The 27875-nt window shown below is 27.7% G+C and overlaps 4 protein-coding genes across 4 annotated transcripts; 2 read left to right on the top strand and 2 right to left on the bottom strand.

The window, feature by feature from the left end:
• Positions 1 to 62: 62 nt before the first annotated feature.
• On the top strand, positions 63 to 11373 carry LOC126835709 (uncharacterized; the record flags this gene model as incomplete). The annotated part of the gene is made up of 10 exons (XM_050568470.1): positions 63 to 161; positions 2888 to 3020; positions 3363 to 3465; positions 4486 to 5229; positions 5315 to 5493; positions 6209 to 7242; positions 7314 to 7441; positions 7531 to 7833; positions 8692 to 8918; positions 9714 to 11373. Coding segments are annotated over exons 3-10 (4353 nt in total), but the record flags the coding sequence as incomplete, so codon positions are not given.
• Positions 11374 to 13211: 1838 nt separating this feature from the next.
• LOC126836264 (calcineurin subunit B type 2) lies at positions 13212 to 15314 on the bottom strand. Its single transcript, XM_050569509.1, has 5 exons — positions 15164 to 15314; positions 15027 to 15066; positions 14797 to 14973; positions 13814 to 13935; positions 13212 to 13744 (listed from the first exon to the last, which is right to left on the bottom strand). Exons 1-5 carry the CDS (start codon positions 15164 to 15166, stop codon positions 13574 to 13576), a joined length of 513 nt encoding a protein of 170 aa, XP_050425466.1. The 5' UTR covers positions 15167 to 15314; the 3' UTR covers positions 13212 to 13573.
• A 425-nt stretch (positions 15315 to 15739) lies between these two features.
• Positions 15740 to 18237, top strand: LOC126836263 (elongation factor 1-gamma). The gene is made up of 9 exons (XM_050569508.1): positions 15740 to 15881; positions 15956 to 16105; positions 16185 to 16248; positions 16504 to 16646; positions 16715 to 16878; positions 17156 to 17458; positions 17526 to 17695; positions 17800 to 17924; positions 17988 to 18237. Exons 1-9 carry the CDS (start codon positions 15870 to 15872, stop codon positions 18141 to 18143), a joined length of 1287 nt encoding a protein of 428 aa, XP_050425465.1. The 5' UTR covers positions 15740 to 15869; the 3' UTR covers positions 18144 to 18237.
• On the bottom strand, positions 16503 to 27148 carry LOC126836262 (protein MMS22-like). Its single transcript, XM_050569507.1, has 21 exons — positions 26897 to 27148; positions 26603 to 26795; positions 26069 to 26215; positions 25856 to 26006; positions 25582 to 25740; positions 25414 to 25527; positions 24206 to 24325; positions 23675 to 23892; positions 23487 to 23593; positions 22688 to 22860; positions 22372 to 22630; positions 22178 to 22306; positions 21880 to 22081; positions 21542 to 21629; positions 20978 to 21166; positions 20600 to 20770; positions 20383 to 20530; positions 20052 to 20275; positions 19421 to 19620; positions 18507 to 18698; positions 16503 to 18277 (listed from the first exon to the last, which is right to left on the bottom strand). Exons 1-21 carry the CDS (start codon positions 26955 to 26957, stop codon positions 18235 to 18237), a joined length of 3288 nt encoding a protein of 1095 aa, XP_050425464.1. The 5' UTR covers positions 26958 to 27148; the 3' UTR covers positions 16503 to 18234.
• Positions 27149 to 27875: the final 727 nt, after the last annotated feature.

Genomic DNA, 27875 nt, shown 5'->3' with positions numbered 1-27875 from the left:
GGCATATGTATATAGGTCTATGGTACTAACTGATAATATTTGGAGTAACTGTAAATTTGGTGCAAAAACTTTTCGTGGCAATCATGTTATCCCGAAACCAGAAGGAAAAGTTAAGTTGAGAGTATGACTGAGAAGTGTTCGACGTATTGTTTTTTCGGCAGGTGACCAGCTATAGAAAATTCCCATTATACGGTGTACGACAAAAATCAAAAGATGTCTGTTGTTTTTCTGTGATACGAACGAGCACATGCTCAGTAACTCTTGATAACATACCGTTTCCCGTTCTTATGAGTTCTCTATTTCAATGTTGTATTACATATTATAATTCATATTAATCTGTGGTTATACTGAGTTATAAGTCCTAAAAGTTAAAACTCATTTCACAATTCTGATTTGCGGTGAACCGAAATGGTATACTAATTTCCAAACTGAAACGCATTTTTTCATACGTATAACTAAAACATACAACTTTCAAGTGTTAATTTTTCTTTATTTAATTGTTGTTGAAACATGTTTTGTTAGTTCCACGTGATTTGTTAGCTTATAACATATTGTGTTCATATTTAAGTCGTTAACTTTTGATATTTACATAAGTGATTTCTAAAGTAAGATTTTTATCATATTTAATGTTATTATTTTTGTCAACTTGGTTAAAACATCTCTATATACTTTGTAATATTAAAATTATTCTTGTCTAGTAGTTGTTGAATTGCTTATTAGAATCTATAGACAACTAGTCTCTAGCTAATATTGAACTCATTAAATTGTCAGAACTAAATTTTTATGAACTATTACAAAATACATATTATGCTCATTTAATATGGGATTTTTTGGATAACATAGTGTAGTTAATCCGTCGTTGGTTGTGTGGTGAGACTTTTGACCATACAATAATGTTAGTCACTACTGGCTATTTTGTTTGTTCATTGTCTTGTTTCATACCTATACTTAATCAATTACACGTAGTTAAAGTATAGAATTATACACACAGAAAAAAATAACAATCGTTTATTGTCAGTAACAGTTAAACCAGTGAGTAATAGGCAGTTTGTGCTCATAAAGTGAGAGACTAAGCAAGTTAATTTTAATTTTATGATGAATTTCATATGGATATACATTTATGAATAATATATTCTTATAATTAATAATGTGTTTATAGTATATATCTTTAGGTAATAAATAAAATTTAAGGTTGTGTATAAAAGATCTCCCACTACCGTCCAGTAGTCCCATTGTCGTAGGAAAAAGGACGCCACTAACGACGGGTTAAAACTATATATTTATTTTATAATCAATTTAGGTATTACTAATACTTTAGTGTAGTATTTCCAATTTTATGTTTTGTATCTTGGATAATACTTTTGGATTCACTATCTAATTATTTATACTTCAATAAACATTTTTTTATAACTAATGTAGAATGAGCAGTAAAGATGAGTTCTTATCTAAAATTCAACGAAGCAAATGCTGGTCATCTCGTGATAAATATTGGGAATGTTTAAGAACCAATAATGACAAAGTAGAAAAATGTGTAGAACTAAGAAAGACTTATGAAACATTATGTCCTATCCAATGGGTAAATATTTACTACAATATATATTATGTTTTTTTAGATATTATGCGGAGCTGAGGTATTGTTTTTACAATGACATGTTTTGAAGTTTATTTTGTGTCTAGACCCTTAATATCTTTTAAACTGCTAAACCAATTTCTTTATGTAGAAAGTCTATAGATCAGAAATTGTACTTTATAAGACTAAAAATGTAAAATGTTAACCCCTTCCCTTCCTAAATCGTCAAAAAATTACACATTTTTCAACTTAAAATTACGGCATAAAATATTTTAAAAATAATCTAATTAGTTCCACATTTGTATGTAATATTCTTAAAATATAGTACTACTAAGAAACTTTGCAAACCAAAAATATATTGTTAACCCTTTCCCCTGAAGGGGTAGAAAATTCTTTATTTGTATAGGTGAAGTTTTAGAGCTTAAGATCTGAAAATAAAAACAGGTCTAGAATGAAAAGATCTAGAATAGGCCTATAACATTTACAATTTTCTCAAAAATCTGAATTCAAACTTTTTTTATTAAGAAAAAAAAAAGACTAAAATTACGCTTTAACCGTAGTCAATATGTAGGTAGCTATGTGTCAACAATTATTTAAAAATATTTTCGTTATAATATCAATTACAGTCAACAGCAACAAATTATTATATACGAACAACCAGTCTTAATTGTAATCACACTAATACAAAAAATACTATTATAAGGCAGTGCTTGTATATATAAGCGTTTATTTTAAAGTAATTTTATCACTCTAGGTTATAATAATTTCTGTAGCCTTGTGACTTTCTCTTTTCCAAAATGTTTCATCCCCACTGTACTACCTAGCGTTTTTTTAATTTCATTAATTAAAAAATTAATTTTTTTAAATTTTAACAATTTTTTATTTTCATTGTAACAATTGTGATTTATATTAAATGTACACTTAATACTATAATACAACTGAGTAAAAGTAAAAATATTTAACAACACTATAAAATTCAACATAGGGAAAACGATATATATTTATTCACTGACATATCTACTTTATTAATATTGTTATTACTTTTTTGTTTTATTTTCTATTTTATACCTATACCTTAGTGAATTTTATAATAGTTCTTTTTTTTTATTAACAACTGCTGGAATTTTTTGTCTTTGTTTTATACCAATGTAATTATTGTGATTTATACCATTGTATCTATTCAATGCTATATATACTATGTACTGATTAGTAGGCTGTGTCCTCGTAGCAACCTATAAACTGGGCAGCACGCCTTCATTATTTTATTAATAAAGGTTGTATATCTCTTATTAAACAAATGTTAAAAATATTTTTCAGGTGAAACATTTTGACAGAAAATACAGCTACTTACAATTTAAAGAAAAAATGGAAAAAGAAGGTTATGAACCTTTAAACGAAAAGGATAATTAAGCCGTTTTTTTTGTTGCAAAAATAGTGTATTAGAAAATTGGTAAGCTGAAAATAATTAATTTTTAATTATTGTTATATGAAAAAAATGAATATAAATAGAATAAGAGTAAATATACTATTTTACTTATTTTTTATTATGTGATAATTGTTTTTTTTATTTATACATTTTTAAATATATTGTTTGATGAGATGAATTATTTACTTAAACAATTGTAATACTAAAGCTAAATATTTATCAGGGTTGTATAAGCTTGATGGTCAAATTAATGTATCCCTATTAAATAAATAAAATCCTGGCTTTGTGCTTGCACATCGCCCATTGAAAAATTTACTTATATTTTTCAAATATTTTGTATAAGTAATATGTCGATTTGTGTTTTAGAAAATTAAACATATTAGACCACAATATGGCTGATGAAAGATTAAATAAAATTAGTTTAGAAATCCTTGAAAATATCCTTCAAAATAATATTTCAAACTTAAATGTAAGTATTTCAATTACAGTTTAAAACAGTAATTAACGTTTTTTTTTTTATATTCATGTTCTTGCATTAGATTACGTAATGTGCTACAATAATATAATATAAAACGAATAAAATAAATTAAAAATAATAATTTTAAATATTTAGCCACTTTTTCTATTTATTACTCTCAGAAATGTTGTTCAGTAAGTTTTTAATAGCATAGACAACGCTCAGGTGCCTAAAAACAGGCCACTATAGTGGTAAAATTTTATTGTAAGCTATGTACTTGCAATGCAGGTATTTGTCTACTGGAAAACAAATGGTTTTATTAAATTTTTTTTCATTAAACATTTTTATCAGGATAAAAATATATTTAATATTTATTAAAACTCAAAAATAGGTACATTTTGTTTTTTATATGCTTTCTTATGAAGAAAATAATATATGCTGGAATGGATGGCTGAGTGTTGTCTGAACTTATTAGAGTGTTGTTCCTTATATTCGTGATGGGAATTCGAAAGTACGGATTTTCACTAAAAACACTATTTAAGGTACTTAAAAATCATATAAGTGTTAAATAATTTTAAAATATAAAGCTGTGTTCCTAAGTAAAATTGTTTTGATAAATATGTAAAAATAAAACAAAACACCAAAAAGATAAACTGCTTTTGGATTTGTTGAAATCCAAAAATCCGTAAGCATTTTATAGACAAAGTTAAGTTTTTTCTTTAAATTTTGATTAACAAATTTTACTTAGGTACACATTTTTATATGGTAATAGTATTTAATATTTATAAGATTTTCAAGTGCCTTAAATAGCGTTTTTTTTTTTTAAATCCGGATTTTCGGATTCCTATCACTACTTCCTAAAACACGTAGTTCTGCACTTAAACTTAATTATTAATCATTTTATTTGTTTAATACAATTTTCAAATACTGTAAAAGTATGCTATTAATAATTTATATAAATATTAAAAAAAAAAACATTGTTAAAAAAATGAGTTAAAATTTTGTATGATAACATAATAATTTTTTTTTCAGGATATAAACAATTTGTTGAAAACATTAGTGAATCAACATAAGGAATTATTTCCTGCAAATAATTATATTTGTAAAAATGCTTTAAAAAACATCCATCATCAACTTATAAATGTTGTTGCTTTTAAAAGTTGTCCACCTGATTATCAACAAGTAATTCCACAAATTCTTTATCAAACACTTTACTTAATTTATCAAGCGGACTCAATAGTTAAATTGAATGTACCCAATGAAAAAGTGGATTTATTTAATGTTTTTGTTACTGTTTACAATGTAGATGTACATTATCCTCACAATATTAACTTTTGTTGTATGGATAAACATTTTCTACTTCCTTCTAAAAACTATAGTCAATATTGTTTGCAAGTACATATTGGTGCTATAAAATGCCTATGTTCAAAAAATCAATTAAATTATATTGTCAACACTTTTGAAGATGTATGCGTTCTATGCTATAGTAATCCTGATATAACATTAGATGCTTTAAAACATTTAACAGAATGTGTATCTATTATAACAAAGGAACAATGGAAAAAGCTGTCACATCATGTTTTCAGAGTTCTTATGGGTCTCATGACACATCATTTACCTACAATTCATGAACAATGTATTTTATTATTTAAACAATGCATTTATCTAGAAGATATAAATTACTTAATGAACATTATAATGTCAGATATATCATGGTCACTAAGAATTAAATATTACATGTTAGCTGAGATAGCTCCAGTTTACGGTATTAAAAAGGTGAGGTATATTTTTTTTTTTGGCTCGAGTTAAAATGCATTTTTCAAAAATAGAGATTTTGCTTTATTTTAATATAATTTTTTAGATTTTAAATACATATAAAGAATTGCCAGTATCATTATGGAAATGTTTGAATGAACCTTTTTTACTATCACCATGCATTAGTTTATATAAGGTATTTATTAAGTATTTAAATGAAGAAGATTTTTCAACAATGATGATTTTGCCAATTTTGAATTTAATTTTAAATAAAAACATAACCGAGTGAGTAAACATAACATTTTTTTTTTGTTACCTAAACTAATAATATAGTTTAAGGCGCAAGTAGGTATCTACTGACCATATTCTCCCCGTATCTTTCTTTACCTATTTATTGTAATTTTATAATAGAAAACAAATTGCTTTAGTTCATAAGAAATTTAAATTGATTCATTTATGTTTTGTAAATGCAAGTTTCATTAATTATTACACATTTATGTTTCGTACAAATTATCTTGTCTTGTTTTTCCTATTAATAATTAATTTAAAATGCGTTTTCACACATTAATTTTTAAAAACTTAAGTTTGCCCTATAGATACAGAGTATTTCATAGTTCTTTATTAAAAAACATTTTTTGACTCCAAAGATAAACAGTATCTTTTCTATGCTCTCTTCAGTTTTTTTTGGTCAAGTATTTTTTTATTAAGTTAAAGAAATAATTATCAACTATTTTAAGTCTTTTATAAAAAAAAATATATTGATGGTTGAAACACATGATATCACTAAACAAAATGGATTCTCATATATAACTTTATTGATTTTTGTGAATTTTCCTCAGTTTTGACATAAAAGGAGATAATTTATTTAATTGACCTGATTTCTATATCAATTAAACAATAATATGTCTGATTAATTAGTATGTTTAAGAAAGAATGGTTCTTGAAACACTGCATAGATGCTGAAAAATATTCCTTATATTATATATATTTTTTGTTTCAGATTAGCAAAGTTTAATTTTGTAACATATTTATTACCTGAAATGAAATTAAAACACTTAGACAGCTTACTGTTGTTGTATAAAGAGATTTCTAATGAGCCAAAACCAGATTTGTATCTTCAAATATCTATAATAAAAAGTGTACAAGCTCAAAAAGTTAATATTGATAACCTCAATAAAATATTAAACATTTCATTGTACTCAAGCAACACTAAAGTAAGAGCTGAAGCTTTTACCATTTTGTGCAACTCAAAGATATCACCCCAAGTATTGGAACAGATTTATGAATTTATTAATGATAATTTAAATAGTGATTGCTCAAACTTACGAAATAAACTAATTTCTGGAATAGAATGTCTATTACGTACAAGTAAAAAGCCATGTGATCTAATGATACAGTTAATCAATCGTATTCATGCACTGATTATTAATAATTTGAAATGTGGTTTAAATTATCAAAGAAAGATAACATCTTTAAAAATGTATTCAGTCATTCTCAAGCATTATAGAAGTCAAAATTTTATGACTCCAAAATGTAGGAAATTGCTTTTTGAAAATTTATTAGATTCTGATGATATTAGAAGAAAAAGTAGTGAATTGTTAATTTCATATTTCACTGTTACATTAGAAGATAAAGAATTGATGAAAAATTGGTTGAAGCTTGGATTAAGTCTTTGTAATGATCCAGTATTTTATAAAAATGAAAGTGGTTCAATTATAATTTACACAATAACTATTCTCATGTACAATTCTGGATTGAAGATAAATGTATTTGACATAAACTTTCGTAACATTTCTTCCTATTTATTGGAATTAGCTCAAAAACAAGTAATCAAATTAAAACATAGTTTTGTCGACAATGTTATAAATAGTACTCTTTACGGATTACTCAACACTATAAATAATTTAACATTTGAAAAAAATTGTCCAAAAATGGAAAAGTTAACCGAAGTTGAAATTGAATTACTATTGAATTTAATTGATAGCAATCTAAAACTTATGTTGGATACTTTAGCTTCTAAAATGGAGGAAGAAGGTACCTTATTAAATTATTTATAATTATATTATTAATTTATGGCAACTCTAATACTCTACAATTTATTTTAGAAAAATGTATTGCCCCTTCCTTTGCACAAATGGAAATAGCGTTGAGTAGTCTTTCTGAATCTAAACAAGACAATAAACAAACACCAACAAACATGTTTCTTCTAAATTTTATTTGGATTAACATTAAAGTAAATATTGTATTAGCCATTTTACTGTTTAATCTTTTATATTTGTACCTAACGTAACCTAACCTATATGTTTTTGTTGAACAATTTAGATATGTTGTGATGTTGCTAGTAAATATGCGATTATGTTGGCTGATAAAAATAATTATCGAAATAATCATATCGAAAGATGTGCTAATATGATAGTTAATGTATTAATAATGTGTAGACATAAAGGCGCTATGGAGGCTACTTGTAGATCTTTGGGTATGTTGATAAAAAATTGGAAAGAATCCTCTAGTTGGTGTCACCATATGTTAAATGATCATTTAAGTTCCATGAAACCTGTAGATGAAATTTCAAGAAGATCAGCTGGAGAACGATATCTTATTCATGCAATCGTAACAAATAAAAAGGTAATTTAATTTTTTATAATTGATACTATCTGCATATATTTAAAATAAGATAATCAGATATAGAATTCAGGCTGGATGGTTATTCTAATTACAAAAAAAAAAAAAAAATTAACCATAATACAATATAAGGGCAGACTGGTTTTGTAAGTAGTTGTTGTTGACAGGCTTTGTGCGCACACGATGTCTTTTAAAAGATTGTTTTAAAATTGGGGATAAATCACAACATTTTTATCAATATCATTGTATAAATTTACAACGGAAGATTTTTCAGAAAAAATGATTTAGAAACTTTAACTGATCAACCTGTATACTTAATGTTTATCAATAAAAAACAAAATCAATGCTAAAAGTGACAAGATCACTTTAAAATAACACTTGGTAGCAAAGGTATTGATTGTAAAAATTATTGAAAATAAATATAAATAATTTAGTAAACACTAAATGTATTTATATTTGAGTTGTTTGAATTTTTGGGTATTTTTGATAGCTTAATATGACTTCTCAAGTATAGGGTTTAAGTCGCTAAGTACAGCAAGTTAAAATTCATCAGTATAGCAGAATTTTAAGTCAGTATTTAGAAAAAAATATGTTTCAGTAACGGTAGTAGATTTTTAAATATCATTAATATTGGAGAGGGTAGGTGGTACAATAATATTCCACGACTGGGGGATAGCTCACACATTTTTTGTAGAAAAGTGTTAAAATCCCTCCCCAGAGTTAGGTTAAATGTACACCACTACAAATAAACCCTCATTCAAATGTTAGATAGGGTAGCAACTTATGAACTTTCGAGAGTACATTGATATTTTTACTGTTAATAGAAAATACTTGTATATAACTGTAATTTTTTTTTTTCAGGAAACCATACCTTATTGTATAAACCAATTATTTAATATAGCTAAAAAGAATGTGGCATTAGATATTTATATGGACACTATTGTTGATCTACCTCAAGCTAAAGCATTACATCTGCTTACTGCTATAGTTTCAAATTCAACAATTACATTAGAATGTTTGTACCCATTTATGGAAGAATTAGTGTTTTTATGTATTGAACAACTTGGTTCCCCACTTTGGACTGTCAGGTATTATTAAAAAAGAATATAATATATTGCATTATTTAAGTCATTTTTTGCTACCAAATACTGGGTTACAAAAAATCAAAATTCAATTAGTTAAAAAATCATAAATAAATTAATAACATAATCTAGTTAATTACCTTAAAATTCTGAAGTTTATTGTTGTACTGACGATTCATAACTTCTGAAATTGTCAAGGTCATTTTCTTTAATCTTATTTTACTTATAGTGAACTTTTAATTATCCATAAATATATAAATAGATAAATATTGTGGACCACACAATAATACAGATAAATTTGTGATAGTCTGACTAAAAAAGTTCATGAGCGCTGTTATTGGTACTCATGGCGCCTATGATCACCACAACAAAATTAGCTCGGCAGTCTACTTGTTGTTCTAATGGAAAATGAGTTTCCTATGAGATTTTTCGTCTCTCAAAACCCCTATTTTGATATGTCACATGATTTTTGGATTATTGGACGCGATGCTACGAGACGTCGGTATTCAAAAACTCAAAAATCGAGTGACATATCAAAATAGCTATTTCAGGCATGGCCGTATCTAAATTTTTTTTTTGAGGTGTCCAAAATAAAGAATAAAGCTAAGTTTTATTAAAAAAAAAAATATAAGACATAAAATATTCGTATGGGGGTTTAGACCCCGTAAACCCCTCCCCCAAATACGGCTTAGTTCTAAGGGACAATAAATTTCATACTGAATTTAATTTTATAATACATGTTTAATAATACATATTTCAAAAATACATTTGAATTACAACATTGTTTTATGCTTTTTGTAGAAATGCTGCTCTTCAATTCTTTAGCTCACTTCAAGTAAAACTGATTGGTCAAAACCGCCTAAACAATGATTCTTGGCTTTCTCATTTACCTCTAGAACCTTTGTTGTATCAATTTCCGCAGATGATGTACCGGTTACATTTTCTATTGGCTCAAACAGATAAAAGTCTATCAAGTCAAAGTCAACTTATACCTTTAATGTCATTGCTTAAAGGTGTTAAACTACAATCATGGTCTTTACTGTCAACTGAACATAAACAATTTGTACAAAACCTTCGCCAAAGTTTAAGTACTACTGGATTTTCAACAGAAATATATACAGTTCGAAATATGGCAGCTCAAGCTTATGTTAACATAATACAAAGAGATGAACAATTTTCAACACTAAAGTGGGTCGGTAGTGAAATTAAAAAGGTGTACCAAGATGTTCATTCATCGCAACTTTGTTCAAATCAAGTTCATGGATTTACTTGTTTATATAAGTATCTTAACAACTTATATTTCTTGGAATTTAATCAAGAGTATGATGTTATTATTATTCCCAATGATAGTATGCCACCTTTGTGCAAGTCAATTTACATATCAATGAATCGTAATATAACTAGCCCTTTTCCTTGTAAATCGGTTATTGGTTATAGCCAGGTAAAAGATTTAATGATTAAAAACGATATATCAAATTCATCAGATGTTATAAACCTTGTAGAGCATTATATGAATTCTGATGAGAATACAACTATAAACTTTCTTCAATGTTTTATAAACAGCCAAAACACAGACGAAAAAGTTTTAATAAAACAATTTATTCATTATCTAGAATTAATTAACAATAACAAAATTTTTAAATTGGTTTTCTTAAATATTGATAATTTATTAAATAAAAATGTTGAAGACTCTTTCAGAATTGACTTAAAGAATGCATATTTTATTAAAATATTTGAAAAGTGTTTATCTCATAAAGAAAAGGATTTAAATGTTATGCTTCCTGTTTTAAGTTGGTTGTGTCCCATTGAGGTCTGTCCGACATTGTTACCATATGTATGTAAACACATTGATAGCGATATTTATGATTCATTTGATCGTTTTAATTTTGCACGATCTCTATATTACTTTACAAATTTTAAAGATGATATTAGATTATGGAAAGCTGTTGTAATATTGTTACAAGATGAAGATTCTAATGTGCGTACAGAAATAACAAGATTTGTTAACCGCTTGTGCTATAACCAGTCTTATACACTTAATCCTTACTTTTGCTTAACAAAAATGTTTCAACTTTCAACAGTTCAAATGATGATGTGTTTAAAATCTGCATTTTTATGTTTTTGGAACTCTATGTCCATAATTGAGCAGCGAAAAAATCACGATGAGACAATAAATCCATTTTTTAACGATCAATCAAATGTGTACCAAGAACAGACACATATAATTATTCTTGCTTTTGATGGCCTCAAACAATTAATTTATTCATTTAACGACAATGATTATTTTAAAGACACAATTTCAGAACTTTTAAATAAATTGAAATATGATTTAGACAATTTTAAATGTGTGTTTGTTGACAATAACCTGAAGATTCTAGATACATTTTGTTTTATAAATTTATTAAAATTGTATTATAAAAAGGAAATTATAAAAATGTTAAACTTAAGTGATTATTTAAACATTTTTGCTTCAATATTTGATAATATTAGTATTGATAGTATTTCTTAATTATAATAATATTAACTTAAACATCTAAGTGTTCATTTTCTTACTACCCATATTCCTAAATATTAGTGTTCATCTTCTTTCTTCCCATATTCCATCCTTATTAGAATCATTTGGCCAGCCAACTAAAGCATTATTATTAACATCATAGCTCTACAGCATAGACAATTGGTTTAACTCATGATTTTTAAATTATTAATTAATTTAATAGTTAGAGCCTAGTTGACATAAGGGGTTTCCAAGTAAACAAAAACCGGTTTACTTAAAAATGTATTCTATTTACAGCCAAGCCAAGCAACAGATTTGCACCTGGCAAAATAAAAATTCAATTCACATTCAATTATCAGGTCCAACTTTACAAATCCCTTTTTTGTCAAATATTTTGCACCCCTGACGGACATCAATTGGCGCCCATTTCTTTCAGGCCTCAATTATATTATTCATAATACTAAAGTTTGAAAATCTTTACATAGAGAAGAGCCCTCTTATATTTTTGTTTATTAAACATATTAAAGTAGTCTGGCCATTTTTGTTTTCTACAATAAAGCAATTTAAAATTACACTAAACTATTTTTTTAATTTTAAATATAATATAATAATCTCGACCCTCGGTCATATAGTTTACATTTCTTATTTTCCTCGGTTCCTAGACTACTATTTTTATTAACCTCAATTACTGTTCTAATGTCTACAGAGTTTTGGCTATTGTGTATAATAAGACATAGTATTTTTTAACAAATCTAAAAAAAAAGGATATATATTAGTTTAATAGCAAACCTCGTTCATCTAAAATCTCGGTAATTTCAATTTTAAAACTAAAAATAGTCATCACCATGAACAATATTTTTTGTACAGAGAATAAATAAAAGAACATTTTTTAAGTTTTATTTATTTATAGATATTGAAATAATGTAATATACACAGACAAGTAAAAACCGTACTTAAAAGTAAAAGAGCAAGACATATTATATATTATTAAATAAGTATAATCGACAAAGTTGTATTTTCAATAATATAATATAAAGAATTAAACTAGAAAAATCTTAAGAAATAGAAAAGAATGAATATTTAAAAAAACCTTAGACCACAAAATACATCAGCATATTCAGTAGCAAAGTTATCAACATCATTACTCAAAACAGACTGAAGTCCGAATACGCATATCAGTTAATTGTATTATTTGTAGTGGTTAAGGTTTTTTTAAACATTTTATTCTTTACTAAAAATTAAATTACAATAGTAAAAAATGAATGAACCAGTTTATTGTATATAGTTCATGATGAAATAACTAAAATGAACCATTTTTCAATAGGCCAAAAATTTGACTAGACTAATATTATACTCAAGATGAATACTATTGGCACTATAGAATTATAACGTAAAATGTAATACAAATAATACAATATTTATTATTATTGTGGATAATGAGTCCTGCAAATTATGTAGGTTAGTTCAATGAAATAATGTTATTTTAGCATACTTAAAAAACTATTTAAATTTAAGAAATTATGAGGAGCATAAAATTACACACATTAAATATCAATTATAGCTCAATAAATTGTATATGTTGAAAAAGATAATTATTAACGAATAGCGATAATAATACTGGAAAACTTTAAAAATATTATAAAGAAAAATTGTATTCATTTGTATATAGATCCAAGCGATTATACAAAAATAATGAAGTAAATAATACAAAAATATGTGTTCATTTTAATAATTAAAACATGAAAGTGATGACAGTTTAATAGGAAATTTAATAGCACTGTTCTTCCAAGTGATTTAAAATTATCTTTAGCACATTAATACATTTGAAATTGATCTGATTAAACAAATATACAATATAAATATAACAAATGATTATTTATATTTACATAAATAATATTTAAATATAAGTATGTGATATAATTATTTACAGATTAAGTAAGATGGAAGATGATCTAGTGCTTATAGTTTTACAAAATATGTGATAATATAAAATGTAAATATTATAATTTGTAATTCAAATTTATACTAGATAAGCCTGAGGATAACACTGGAAGATTACTAAACAATTTAAACCATTATGGGGGGAGCATGAGTATAAATTATGATATATATATATATTTTTTTTTTCAGCAATTTAAAATGTAATTAGCCAGTATAAACTCACGACTTAGACATCGACAACCATTTTTTTGTGAATATCAGTATTGCCAACAACTGAGCAAAACTCTTCAAAATTAATTTTGCCATCCTCATCTTTATCGGCAAATAATATAGTTTTGTCAACAATTTGCTGTAACTGAGTATCTTTTAAATTGTTTCCCACCATCATTTTTAAAACCTATAAACCATAAATAAATACAAATTATAATTAAAACAATTTCTAAAATATTGATAGAAATATAAGTACTTGAAATAATTCTCCATTTGATATGTAACCATCATTATCCATATCATAGATTCTGAATGCAAAACGCAATTTTGACTCTTTATCGCCCTTTACACTGAACTGAGATACACCTTGTATGAATTCTAAAGAACAGTATGAATAAACTGTAATATAATATACATTTGCAGTGGTGAAGTTTCATAGGAGCATTGAGACGACGTCTACGGTCTACCCATTTAGAATATGGACAAATAATTTGGTTATATTATTTTTAAATAAAACATTTGTTGTTATTATTGTATTAGAATATTATAGTTGTGGGCATGCCATATATATATGAGACAATGTTTAATTTGTCTCAGTCTGGCAGACAATGTGTGCAGGGGGAATTGGTAAACAGGCTGAGGTTATTGTTGTGTTATCAGAAATGACTCTTTAATCTTTTCAGTTATCGACGTCGCATCATTGGATGTTACGACTTACCGTACTTATCGTAGTTTATTTCTGGTGTGTTATTTTATTATTATCGTCTACATTCTGATCATAAATTATAATATTGTGAATAATATGGAATATAACGATGAAATTAGCTAGATATTAAAATGTCGGCATACATCTATTCTTAATCAACTTAACGGACCTTTAGGGTTCAACGCTGCCATCATGAGATGAGTTTCTAGACAGATTCGCTATCCGGGACGGGTTGCTGGAGAGGGGATGGCGGCTCCCTTTTACTGGCCGTTAGCTTGCCCGGCAAACGGAGTGCCTTTGACCAAGTGTCAAACATTGAGCGCTAACACACTGCTGCCTTACTCACTCGGCCACTCCTCCTCTACATTTATTCTTACGAAATAAAATATGAATTGTATAATAATACTGACATTTTTTTAAAATTTAACCTTATCGACCCTGGTTGTAGCGCCATTTTTTTATTCAACGTCTCTCCGGCCAAAAGATCCATGCCTCGCCACAATACACTTGAATAAGTCTGATTAATAAGTTACCTTTAAAATCAACTTCGCCATTACCGTCCTCATCAAATATGTCAATAACTCTTTGCACAAGTGGATTCTGTTGAAGTTCCGGTAGTGATAGGAACTCATCTAAACTTAATGCACCGGAGTTATCGAGGTCAAGTTTGCGGAATCGTTTGCCCAGACGTCTAATTTCATCAGCATCAACTGTAAATATATTGATATCAGAAAAGAACATAACATAGTAATACAAGACGTACAGTTTGAGCACAACTCCATAGGCAACGAGTTTTCATTTCCCTAAATCAAAATTACACAAAAATAATATATTAGGTAACGTTAAGCTAAATGTATCAATAATTACAGGTATGATTTATCAACAAATACTATTACATACCATATTTATTGATTCAAAGTGACGTGCAACTGTATTTTGTGTCGTTTCAACGAGTTAAGAGCTGAAACGTCTTAAGAAGAACTTTATTTTAGCTTCTTAGTTCTTTCGGGGGTACCTAGAAGCCTATAGTGCACTGTACACAAACACTAGTAACTATTATCGATTATGATAAGAAATGGAAACAGCTGATAACCTCGGTCACGTCTTGTATATTCGTTGCATGGTAACCTCTTGGACCTGAGTGGTGAATGTTGATGGTAAGTGCAGATTACGTCTTGTTGGCCACATTGCCTATAGCTACGCAGCATTATACCGGTCTTATCGTGTGACCACAGATTATCTAATAAAAATCCAGGTATGTCAGTAACTCGCGATAACCGGAAAATGGGTGGCCATGTTTCAATGGTAGTATATTTTAATCGGAGGAAATCCATGCCAATATTGTGAACATTGATAATACAAGCTGCTAGCGTACCTCATATGTGTTTGTACCTCGAGTGCAGCGGTAGCCTGGAGGCAGTATTACCTTGTTACCGGTCGTGTTGCGTGTCTAAAAAAAAATAAAATTTTCTCTCCCTCCAACACAGCACTGTTTACAACATCCGTTCCGGCATTTCGCCAACCGTAACGTCCAAAATCCGATTACTTTCTTCATCTGCCAGGTCGCAGAGTGTACACATATACACGGACGCACAGCATAGGAAAAATGGCATCTGGAGTAAGTGCAATATCCGTATCCTCGTTTATCCTGTCCATCCCATTGACACCACAGTCATAATATTGTTTTTCCAGACTTTGTACACGTATCAGAACAATTTCCGTGCTTACAAGGCGCTGATAGCGGCCCAGTACAGCGGAGCGGATGTTAAGGTAGACTCGTCATTCGAGTTTGGAGTCACCAACAAACAGGAAGATTTTTTGAAAAAATTTCCTTTAGGCAAAGTGAGCAGTTATCATTACTACAACCACTCTGTCCAAAACTCATTAATATATCTAGCATCCATGTTGTATTGTTAAATAGGTTCCCGCTTTTGAATCAAACAAGAAAGAATATCTATCTGAAAGCAATGCCATTGCCTATTTTGGTGAGTTGATCATATCATATATATATTTTTTAAATTATGAAATACGAGTGAACAATATTCAAAGTATTTGGCTTAAATTATTTAGGGTACATTAATAGGTATACATTTACAGCCATTGATTATAAATTAAATGATTTCTATTTTGTGACATAGTGAAAATAAGTAAAAATAAAAATAGTACTTTACTCCCAAAATGGTAAAAACAAAGGAATTTTTATTTGCCAATTAATAAATTATACTAATTTGTTTAAATAGTATCCAGTGAGCAGTTCAAAGGTGCTACACCATATGAAAAAGCACTTGTACAACAATGGATTAGCTTTGCTGATAATGAAATTTTACCAGCTTCCTATGCGTGGGTATATCCATCTCTCAGTGTTGCTCAATTCAACAAATTGGTATAGTATACTATATAACACTTTATTAAGAAGATATTTAATGTTCAATATAATTACTATCATTTTAGGCAGTAGACAGGGCAATTGAAGATGTTAAAGCTATACTTACTTACTTGGATAATTATTTACTAACAAAAACGTACTTAGTTGGTGAACGTATTTCATTGGCCGATATCACTGTAGCTTGTTCTTTAATCCAACTTTACCAACATGTGTTGAACCCGGATTTCAGGTAAACAAAGAATTATGATAGATGAGTAGTTTTCGCAGCTTTTTAATCCTCTATCAAAGACAAACTTTTTGAATTATCTTAAAGTTTGTAACAAAATGAGGTATATTAATGTTTAACAAAGTATTGATCTGGTAATTTGAAATTAATTAGCAGACGGGCCTATGTTAGCAATATTTTATTATAAATTAATGAATATATATATATATACATTATGTTCTGTTTAATATTAAACTATATTAAATAATCTAATAAGTAATAAATTAAATGGAATTTCTAGGAAATCCTATACTAACGTAAACAGATGGTTTGATACCATAGTCAATCAACCAAAAGTAGTTAAAGTTGTGGGAAAGTTTGAATACTGCCAAAAAAGTGCGGAGTTTAACCAAAAGTTGTATACTGAACTTCAAGGTGCTTCTGGTGAAAAAAAGCAGCTAAAGAAGGAAAAACCTAAGAAAGCTCCCGAACCCAAGAAACCGGCACCCAAGGAAGAAGCTCCAGCTGAAGAGCCTGATGCAGCCGATCTCATTTTGGCTGCTGAACCCAAATCTAAAGATCCATTTGATGCCCTTCCTAAAGGGTATATATTTTTACTAAAATTTCTTGCTTTTAAAACAATTGTTTAAAATAAATTACTATAATAATAGAACATTTAATATGGACGAGTTCAAGAGAGTATACAGTAATGAAGAGGAATCTAAATCTATTGCCCATTTCTGGAAACACTTTGATAAAGAAAATTATTCAATATGGTTTGGTGAATACAAATACAATAATGAGCTACAAAAAGTATTTATGAGCTGCAATCTTATATCTGGTAAGTCAGAAAATATATTGCTCGATTTGCAACAGCTACATTGTTAATATTTTCATAGACCAATTTTTAATTACAAGTATCAATAATAATATTTTCTCCCAAAGGTATGTTTCAAAGGTTAGACAAGATGAGAAAAAATGCGTTTGCATCAGTCTGTTTATTTGGTTCTGAAGGAGATAGTACAATTTCCGGAGTTTGGGTATGGAAAGGCCATGATCTTGCATTTGAGGTATGTAGTACAATAACATATTTTGTTTTCATATTTACTATATTTAAAAAAACATGGTTACAGTTGAGTAATGACTGGAAAGTTGATTACGATGTATATACTTGGGAAAAACTGGATGCTAATAGCGAAGAAACCAAGAAATTGGTGAGCGAGTACTTCGCATGGACTGCTAAGGATAAGGAAGGCAGACCTTTCAATCAAGGAAAGATATTTAAATAAATAAATGGTGTAATTGTTTTACATCTAATATTATCTTTATCATGATATTTAATATAATATAAAAAATAAATGAAATTAAAACTATTTTTTATTATTTGTGACTAAGTTTTGTACGAATCCTTTCCAGACCTTTCCTGAAAAAGAAATTTCATCATTTTTTTTTAGTTTTAGTATTAAAATGTTATTTTACTTATGAATTCAGTAAATACATGGACAAACATTCGTATCGTAATAGCCTGACGTATAAGTATGCAAAATAAAAAAAATTGTATCAAATTTACTTTTTCTCTAGAAATAAGCATAATATAAACTACGAGTGTACAATACAAATATTTGTTAAAGTAACTATACACTTAACTATACCTTAAAGTGAAGTCTGATCCAATGCCTCGTTTCCATTCAACCTTTTCAATATTTTGAATAAGTTTTGGTAAAAAACAAGTTACAATGTTCGGCGATAAAATTATCAAATTGTCAAAAAAGTCGAATACTAATTTAGAAGAAAATGCCAAGTGTTCTTGACAGAGTACATCCAAGGACCGTAGAATTTCATCTCTAAACATTTTTTAATATTGTAAAATTAGGTTTATAAAATATTTAAATACGCTTCGTTCATCTGGGCGGGCAACTATCTGGAGGAGGAAATGGCTACCTGCACCTCTCTTTGGGGCCAACTAGTTTGGTAGCGTTAGGTCGGTAGCCAGCTATAAACCCAAAATTGCCAAATCTAAGCCCCGAAATAAAAAAAATGTTTGTCTACGGATTTTTTAAAGCTTTTTAAATTGTATATGTTACAGCCTTAACTAGATCCATCTTTAGTCTAATTTTCAGACCTTTAAGTCTTAAAAGTTTGCTAAAAAGTTTTTATCTCTTCTAAGGGAAATGGGGTTTAGATTTTTCGTTAGTATATCTATATTTTATCTGAACAATAGTCTATACAAATTTGGAACTAATTAGACTATTTTTAAAAATATAATAGTGCTGTAATTTAAAAATGTTTGGCACAATAATGTACTTTTCAGGTACGATTTCTGATCTATAGAGTTGCTAGATGAAGAAATTGATTCAGCAATTTAGAAGATACCGTGGGTCCAGACACACACACACAAAAAAACCCATACCTTTCCAGCTATGCATCAAAGCTAAAAATTATTAAAAAGTCACCTTTTACTACCCAATATAATGGTTAAATTACAAAACAACATAAATTAATTATGAAAACAAAGGTTAGCCTAATAAATCATAGATTTGGTAAAAATGCAATAATGGGTACATACTTGATTTCGTTACTGCTATTTGACTCGCTTACTTGGATTAAAGTACCTAAAATGTCATTGGCAATGCGTTTACATACATTAGCATCTTCACAAAACATCATTACAGAACAAATACGTGCAAATGTGTGATGAGTAATTGATAGTATCACAAAATTACTGTCACAATATACATTTATCACTTTATTTATAAACACCAAAACCTATAACAATCAAAATTATAAAAATCTCAATAAATAATACATAAGGATTATTACTATTTACTTGAACTATGTGGAATGATTGACCAACACTGCCCCAGGTAATTTCGTTAACATTTTTATCCTTTTATACTACATTTAAGTTAATAATATTTTTATATATAATATTGCAAAATGTATCGTTTAAAGAATTGTTAGAGAAATTTCGCTGGTTCATTTTGCTGGTTAAGCAAACTAGGGGCGGACTAGACAAGCTTCAGTCAGTAAAGAAAAATCTCTATTTCATTTATAATAGGACCGGCCTATGAAACACTAATATAATATAAATAACTAGTCCCGTACCCTAAAATAGAAGCGGTCCAGTAGGAATTTGCCTGACTGCCACGTAGCCCAGTCCTGCCCCTAGCAATTGCTGTTTTGAAACTGTTATTTACTTGGGCAACACTGCTATCTGGTGTACGATTGCGTTTACTAAAAAATAATGTTACAATAAGTTCTAACAGTAAACCACGTTCTGGGATTTCAGAATCTGGTTTATTTTCGAAAAATTTAATTAATGGTAATTCATCTGATGATTTTGTCCCCATTAAAATTTTTGGTAAGTAAATAAAAATCATTTCCCGAAGGCAACGATTAATGTACTGATCTGTCTTCGGATCTAAAACGATTATAATACATATAAATAGATGAGAATACTTTTAGCATTTCAAATGTAACAAAATTGAAACGAAAAGTATTGTTAAAATGTGTATTTATTAAACTTACGCAGTCGAAACAATCCAATAAGATAACGATGTATATTCGTTTGAAGGGCTGTAACTACACTTGGATGAGTCTTGGAATTAGGACTCCTAACAGCTACTCCCAAAAGCATAGAATCCAATAGATCTTGCAATATAGTATTTGGTTTACTCTAAATTTAATAATCATATAAATAGCTAGAATGGAAATATTATGTATATTATAAAAAATTATAACTTACTTTAACGTATATCATAGGTGAAATTTTTTCTAACATGTAGCCAATTGCCATGTATAATCTGTAAATCTCGTCATTCTGTTTTTGTTGTTTTATTAAATTGGTCACCCAAATATTGATACTAAAAAAATAGTCTGACACTTTTTCACAAAGCTTTTGCTTTGATTTTAAATCCTAAGTAAGATATTAAATAACGCATGTAAAAAACGCTTAAGCTTAAAATTATGCAGATGTATAATTGAAATGGAATAAGTACAATGTAATGTATAAATTAAACGGAATTCTTTGCTTTTAAATGATAGTATTTTAGATATAATTAAGAGATAAAATGTCAAAGGATTTAGAAATTGTTGTTTTACACATACAATAATAATAATTTACCTGAGTTTGATGATATTTCATGTTCAATTGGTCTAAAAATGTAATAAATGGATCAACACTCGTAACTAAATTATTACTAGAATTTTCATATAATTCCTGAATTTCCTTGATAGTTGATACAAACTGGGTTATAATTATTGTCTCGTTATAAGTCCAATTAGTAATTAACATTGAACTGCGTAGCCATGCCTAATTAATAAAATATTTTATAATTAATAAAATATATGTAAATTAAATAAATTCGTGTGGCATTATTGACCAAGATTATAGCTAACTTGGTCCTCACCGGTCGGCCTAGTGGTGTGGTTTGCCGCTAAAAACCCGGGTGGTCACCCATCCGGGATCAAGCGGTATCAGTCGCAGCTTAACCTCAGGCGCCTTGCGGCAGCTGCGGTGTCCACTGCGCCACACCGTACCAGTATATGTAAATTAAAACATATGAATGATTTATATTATTTATTCTACAATTTGTCAATTTGTCTACAAAATCTGACAATTCATACTTAAAAATGGTATCCAGAAATTAAATGACAGCTTTAAACTTCAATAAATTAAAAAAATTACCTTAATTAGAGCGAGACTGTTGTAACCATGAATACTGGTAGTAGGTACATTCTCTTTAATAATTATTGATAAATACCTATTGAGTAACCTGAAATTTACATTAATTAGCTAATAAAATACTTAGAAAAATGTTTTGAATTCCAGACAAAATCATAGTAGATCAATGACGCCGAAATTTAAATGAAACAATTATTGATATTTATAAACATTTAGACATTTAGGCAACATTTTTAAAAATAATAAAGGTTACTCGAACTCAACATGGGAACTAGTGCTACTATTATTAGTATTTAAAAGCACAATGAGCTTATATAAAAAATGCTTTATGAAGTAATTACTTGATGCTTATCCCTTGGTTAATAACAAAATAGTTAAACAACATCACTTTTGTGTCTGAAAAAGCCACGACAGAAGACAAGGCAGTAAATGTTGCTCCTATGTCTGCCACTATTGTATGACAGTCAATTGCCAAACATGATGTTTTTAAAAATGGCAACATTTGTTTGTATAATGCATTATACAACATGAATTCTTCATTATCTAATAAACCATATCAATGTATAATTGAAATTTATCCAAATAAATAAATCGATTAATGAAGTATTTGAAAATATTAAAAATAGTATAATATTTAACCTTTAGGTAACGGCATGGTATAATTTTTTGCTGCTTCTTTTAATTTATTTAATATAAGCAAACTTATTTGTAGAATTTCATTGTCATCGGATGGCTTGATTGTGTTTAAATATTTTTCGACCCAAGTACCTAAAAACACATCAGACTTAAGTACTACTTTAACTTAGTTTCTATTAAACTTGTATTTAAATTACCAAAAAGTATATGTTGTCCAAGAGTTAATGATTCATTGTAAGTAAAAATTTCTCTTAGACCGTCTACAAATATTGTAATGTACTCTTTGGGAGTAGTTTCGACGATTTCTGATAATGCTGAACCATATGGAGTGATTGTAATACTACGTTGTGAATGTAATATTAAAAAAGCTACAGTGCCTTTCCAGTATGTTAACCGTATACTAGACTCTAATTTTTGTTCAGTTATTAAATTTATTAGATGCTGATATTTAAGAGCCTAAAAATTAATTTACTAAATTAATAAAAATATTAACATAAAATTTCAAAAACTTACAATTTGAGAAGTATCAGATGACATAATTGCCAATGTTAAAAACAGTGTCGTAAAGTTGTAAAACCCCATTTCATTGAATGATGCCAGTTTACTTTGAGAAAATTTTGAAAAAACTCTGCCTTTTATCTGGTTCCAATCTTTAGAATTATGTGTAATCATTTTCAAATGAAGACCTAAATTCAATTTTAATGCCAATTGAATATTCACAACAAAATAATACAGTGAGTATAAGTAATAACAAATACAATAACATTTTTAATGTCAATGTATTTTGTTTTTATATTTTTAATAATAGTATTAGCAATAATATTATGGTATTTTAAAAATTTTAATTTTGAAGCTCAAATAAAAGATAACATACATTTTATTTGAATTTAAATTAGATAATTGTTTAAAATGTGTACGTGAAATTTATTTAAACAAGAATGGGTTTAAGTGGAATATAATTACATTATTAAATTGTACTTTTTATACAAATTTCTAAATTTTAACAGAGACAATCCTAATAGATTAGAAAAGCATTGAATACATTTTGGGCAAATGCCCATACATACATATTGAGTTTTTCAAATAAAATGGTTTGAAATTTTGAATTTTTTACGATGCATTTTTACATTAAAAACAACATGAAGTCAGATTTTTAGCGAAAAATGGTTATTTCACATAGCGTTGAAATAGCATAGGGTTAAAGTACTGGGATTTTTAGCTTTTTTACCCATGTATTATATAGAAAGTAATAATTTAATATTTAGTAAGAAAATGGTGAAAGTTGGCACCATCTACTAAAAAATGTACATACCGAGAAGTCTTTGAAATAACTGATAGCTATTCAAATTTTCATATGCTTCAGATATCTGAGTTTTAAAGAGATTTAACATTTGAATAAGGAGTTCCGAACCACTTTTACTGAAAATAATAAAAATTAAATTTTGTATACAATGTAAATTTTTTTTTTTAATAACATGTTGTATATACATATTTTTTTACCTGATACATGCAATATTTTGAAGATTTGTATCTGCTGAATAGAACATAGAATTAAGTCTTTTGTGAAAATATTCCCATAAAGTAATTATTGGTTCAGTAGCATAAGTTGACAGCACAAAATTTTCTGATAAACAAATAGCCAATTTCAACTGTGCTTCACTAGGTTCAAGCTTAAGAAAATCCTTAAGAGTGGTTACTAAATTACAATCCTTGAAGTCCTAAAAAATAATAATTATCTGTATTAGTTAATAATTAATTATATGCAAAAAAGCTAGTTGGCTGGATCTAGATAAATTGTATGACTAATAGCTTAACTAAATACCTAGTCAAGTAAATGCCCTACGAGAGTTTAGAACTTCGCTAAGCTATAATAAGTGACTAAAAAAAAAAATGTATTAAAATATAATTATAATTTATAAATGTAATACAACATAAAATGAATAAATGGTATCAAATATATACATAATATAGGCTAAATAAATACAATGAAAATAATTTAAATGATGTAAAAAAAAAGATGAAATATCTTACAAATAATGCTAGTTCAGCTGATCCCTGTAAACTGTTCAAAAACCATAGTCGAAAAGTTAATTCTTCACAATCCACAATTTCTACTTTTGTAAAAGTTGAATTTAAAAGTTGCCAGAAATTCTACAAAAATACACATATAATTTAATAAGTAATATTTACTTAATTATAACTAATTATTGGTGATGAAAAAAATTATGTACGTAAGTTACAATGTTTTTTCAAAATAACTATTACTATTAATTCTATGTTGTATGCAGGATTGCACAAAAAACGTGTAAACTGAATGGTATACAGAAACTCTTTTAATTCATATTAAACTTTTAATGAACGTTTATGCAACCTGACATTGGTTAGGTTTGTTATTAGTAACTAATTATGGAGTTATAATAATTAAAAAATAAGTTTAATTATTAGTTATGCAATCTTGTTATACCTAAATATTATCAATATATATATATTATATATTACTTATTAGGGTGGTCCTTAAAAAGTTTTTTTCGAAATTTAACCTCGACGCCTACTAAAAAGTTTCTAAATATAATAAAAATAAGATAAAAAGAAAATTTGAAAATATTAATTTTAATTTGTGCCCAACAAGGGTTAAAGTTTAAATGGGAATTAACATAGGATTTCGACACTTGTGCACAAATTAACACATATATTTTTTCCTACTTCTTAGTTTGAGCTGAAGTTTTGTTGGTTTTATAGCTTGGAGTATGTTGAACGTATACACCATACCCAAAAGTTTCTACTTGTCAAAATTGTTGCCAGAAAATGAAAATTTAACAAAAAATAGGAATTTTTTTATTCTTTTTTGGCTAGTTTTCAAACAAGAGAAAACACAACTAGATGGGATTGTTTTATGTTTTATATTAAAGAATATGATTTTGATTTAAAAAACTAGAAGACAGCCCGATCGCCGGGTGATGCCCAGAGAGTATGGTGGAGAAGGCAGATGACGTTATGGGATGATACCAATTTTTTACTGTCAACAATTTTCGTTTTACTAGGATTGTTATTTAAACTTACTACATTAATGTTAACTTTATTTTGAACATTGGGTTATTGACCAAGTTGAGTCTATTCATTTTTGTACTATGTTACCAAAATTTAAGGACCATCCTTATATATAAGAATGTTAAAAATAACAATAAAAAAAATACATTAATAGCTGATTAATAGTACACTTTATGGGACACTTTACTTACATCAATATTGCAAGATGATTGTTGCTCTTTAATTAATTGTTGAATGAGAAATAATAAGTCGTAGGAACATTCACACAGTAATGCACTCTTTGAATGAAGTTCTTTAGGTTTTAACTGTGAAATAATAATACAATTAGAAAAATAACATAATTTTGTGTAATTATTTACTTTTATAAATCTATTTCTTCCCAGTCGTACTAAATCTTCTAAGACATAGCTTACAGTATGTTTTAATACACTTATGTGTTTGGGAAATTGTAGTAGTACTGTTATTTGGAGCCATCGTACATCCAAATTACAGTGGTATAAGTGATAATAAATATTGTTCTGAAAAACAAACAAACATTATTAACAAACAAACAAACAAATATTTATAATGGTGTAGATTGTTAAAAATGCATTATTAAAAATATTATTTTAATATTTACTATAATAATATTACTTTGCTTTCTGATGAAGCTAACGCATGTTGAATTACAGTTTCGGACAAATTGTTAAACAATCCAAGAGATGAACATAAATTTTCAAGCTCCAACACAATTTTATCTTCGTAAGATTCTAATAACCAACTGTAATTATCATTACAATTTGCTCTAAGATATAAATAAAAAGAATTAAAATATTTTGTTGTTAGCTATCTTATTATTAGAACTACTTTTTAAAACCATCTCTCAAGAACAGGAAAAAATCTGCTATTTGCTTCCTAGTTTCTGAATATGCAGTGTCTTTATGATTTTGATCAATTGATCTAAATGATTTATACTGATCACGTAACACAGAACTAAGACTCAATATATGTTTCCTATAAAGAAATGAGATATTTGGAAATTAACATCAATAAATTAAATTATAATAGAAAAAACAGAACAAATTTACTTTACCAGATACCCTTTTTTTTTGCGATATAGTGTTTACGCTAATTACAAATCTGAAGTAAAAAATTCGGCGTAATCCTCTAGTTCCAAAGTTATAGCTACTTGAAATTAGCATATTTCCAAGTGTGGTGTAGCTACCGTCACCTATTATTATACACACAGAAATATGTAAACTTCAAATAGCTATAACTTTTGAAATAGAGGAGTCTGCCTAATTTTGAATTCAGATTTGTAATCAGCATAAAAACACTAAAAAAAATGTATTCAGTAAATTAAGTTTATACCGAAAAAATTAATATTAACTCCTAATATACTTTGCCATTTTGAATAATACTGGAAGGTCATAAACTATGCTCTGTCCTTTATGAAAAAAATGCCCAAATAAAGTCGTAGAATCAGATTGATCATCAACATTTTCATCTGCGTCTAATGTGATAAACTTTTGTTCTGTTTTTATGAAATATTTGTTTGTTCGTATTTTGCAGTCAAAACAAGGAATACATTGGGCTGAATAAAAAAAGTCAAAAAAATAATAATATGTTGCTATGATTGGTATTACAATTAATCTGTTATAATATAAATACATAAAACAAATGTTGTATTTTTACCGTTTTCTTCAATTTGTTCTGAAGTAAATAGATGCATATTATAATGAGGAGTTAATGCCATAAGAGTTTGTTATTTACAACATAATACTAACTTACTAAGTAAATAACAAAAATATTTTGAAAAATAGATTTTTTAAATTTTAATGTTCGTTTCCAATCAATTCTTAAATTTTAATGTATTTTAAAATATTAATGGACGATACACGATATTACGATGTATTATGAAAAAAGATTTAACTCCACGCCAACTATGTTCTGTAGTCTTAAGCAAATGAAAGATTAAGAATATTTTGGCGGGAAATAAATGATAATATTATTATGAACAATTACTATTATTATCTGTTATCAATATTGAAACTTTAATCACAAAATCTGTGAAATCTTATTCTGTGCTTGAATGATTGAATCACAAAATTCAAAATATTGAGAATATTGAGAATTACGTCTCAATCATAGATAAGTATAAATATAATTAAATAAAAACAAGTTTAACCCTTCACTGAATGAATTTTGTTTATTTTTATGAAAAAATTAGGAATGATTAATATTATAATAAAAATACAGGGTAGCGGAGAATGGAAGACGGAAGACCACATATTTTGTATTGGGCACCATAATTTTAATTTTTGAGGCAGAGGGGTGAAAGAAAAACCAGTTGATGCAAATTTAGGGAAGTTTTATTAGATTTGATGAAAAAAAAATTTGTGAAACAGAATGTCCGATAGATGACGTCCTTGAACAGAGATGTATTCTTGGAGGCGCTCTTAGAAGTTTATCATCACTTGCTTTAACATTTCCACTGGAATTGATATGATTTCACTTCTAATTGCATCTTGTAAATCGGAAAGGGATCGTGGCCTGTTGACATAAACCTTTGACTTCAGATACCCCCATAGGAAGAAGTCGCAGAGGATGAGATCGGCGAGCGGGGTGGCCATGAAACGTCACCATTTCGAGAGACCAGACATCCGGGAAAGTT

This window comes from Adelges cooleyi, unplaced genomic scaffold (assembly GCF_023614345.1).
Source record: "Adelges cooleyi isolate 19-005CV unplaced genomic scaffold, UGA_ACOO_1.1 ACOO_flye_CR_arks_rails_tigmint_CR_PRNA_23, whole genome shotgun sequence".
Lineage (NCBI taxonomy): Eukaryota > Metazoa > Arthropoda > Insecta > Hemiptera > Adelgidae > Adelges > Adelges cooleyi.
This window is presented reverse-complemented; position numbering and strand designations above follow the sequence as displayed.

Bases quoted from the DNA above. Each gene is read 5' to 3' on its own strand.
- LOC126836264 (XM_050569509.1), bottom strand. The intron at 14,974-15,026 runs GTACGTCTTGTA...ATATATTTACAG, and splicing joins TATGGAGTTGTGCTCAAACT to TTGATGCTGATGAAATTAGA. The intron at 13,936-14,796 runs GTAACTTATTAA...ACTGTTCTTTAG, and splicing joins TGGCGAAGTTGATTTTAAAG to AATTCATACAAGGTGTATCT.
- LOC126836263 (XM_050569508.1), top strand. The intron at 16,249-16,503 runs GTGAGTTGATCA...TTGTTTAAATAG, and splicing joins CAATGCCATTGCCTATTTTG to TATCCAGTGAGCAGTTCAAA. The intron at 16,879-17,155 runs GTAAACAAAGAA...TGGAATTTCTAG, and splicing joins GTGTTGAACCCGGATTTCAG to GAAATCCTATACTAACGTAA.
- LOC126836262 (XM_050569507.1), bottom strand. From the start codon at position 26,957: ATGGCATTAACTCCTCATTATAATATGCATCTATTTACTTCAGAACAA. The intron at 22,082-22,177 runs GTTAAATATTAT...ATGGTTTATTAG, and splicing joins TACCATGCCGTTACCTAAAG to ATAATGAAGAATTCATGTTG. The intron at 18,278-18,506 runs GTATAGTTAAGT...TTTCTTTTTCAG, and splicing joins GGATCAGACTTCACTTTAAG to GAAAGGTCTGGAAAGGATTC.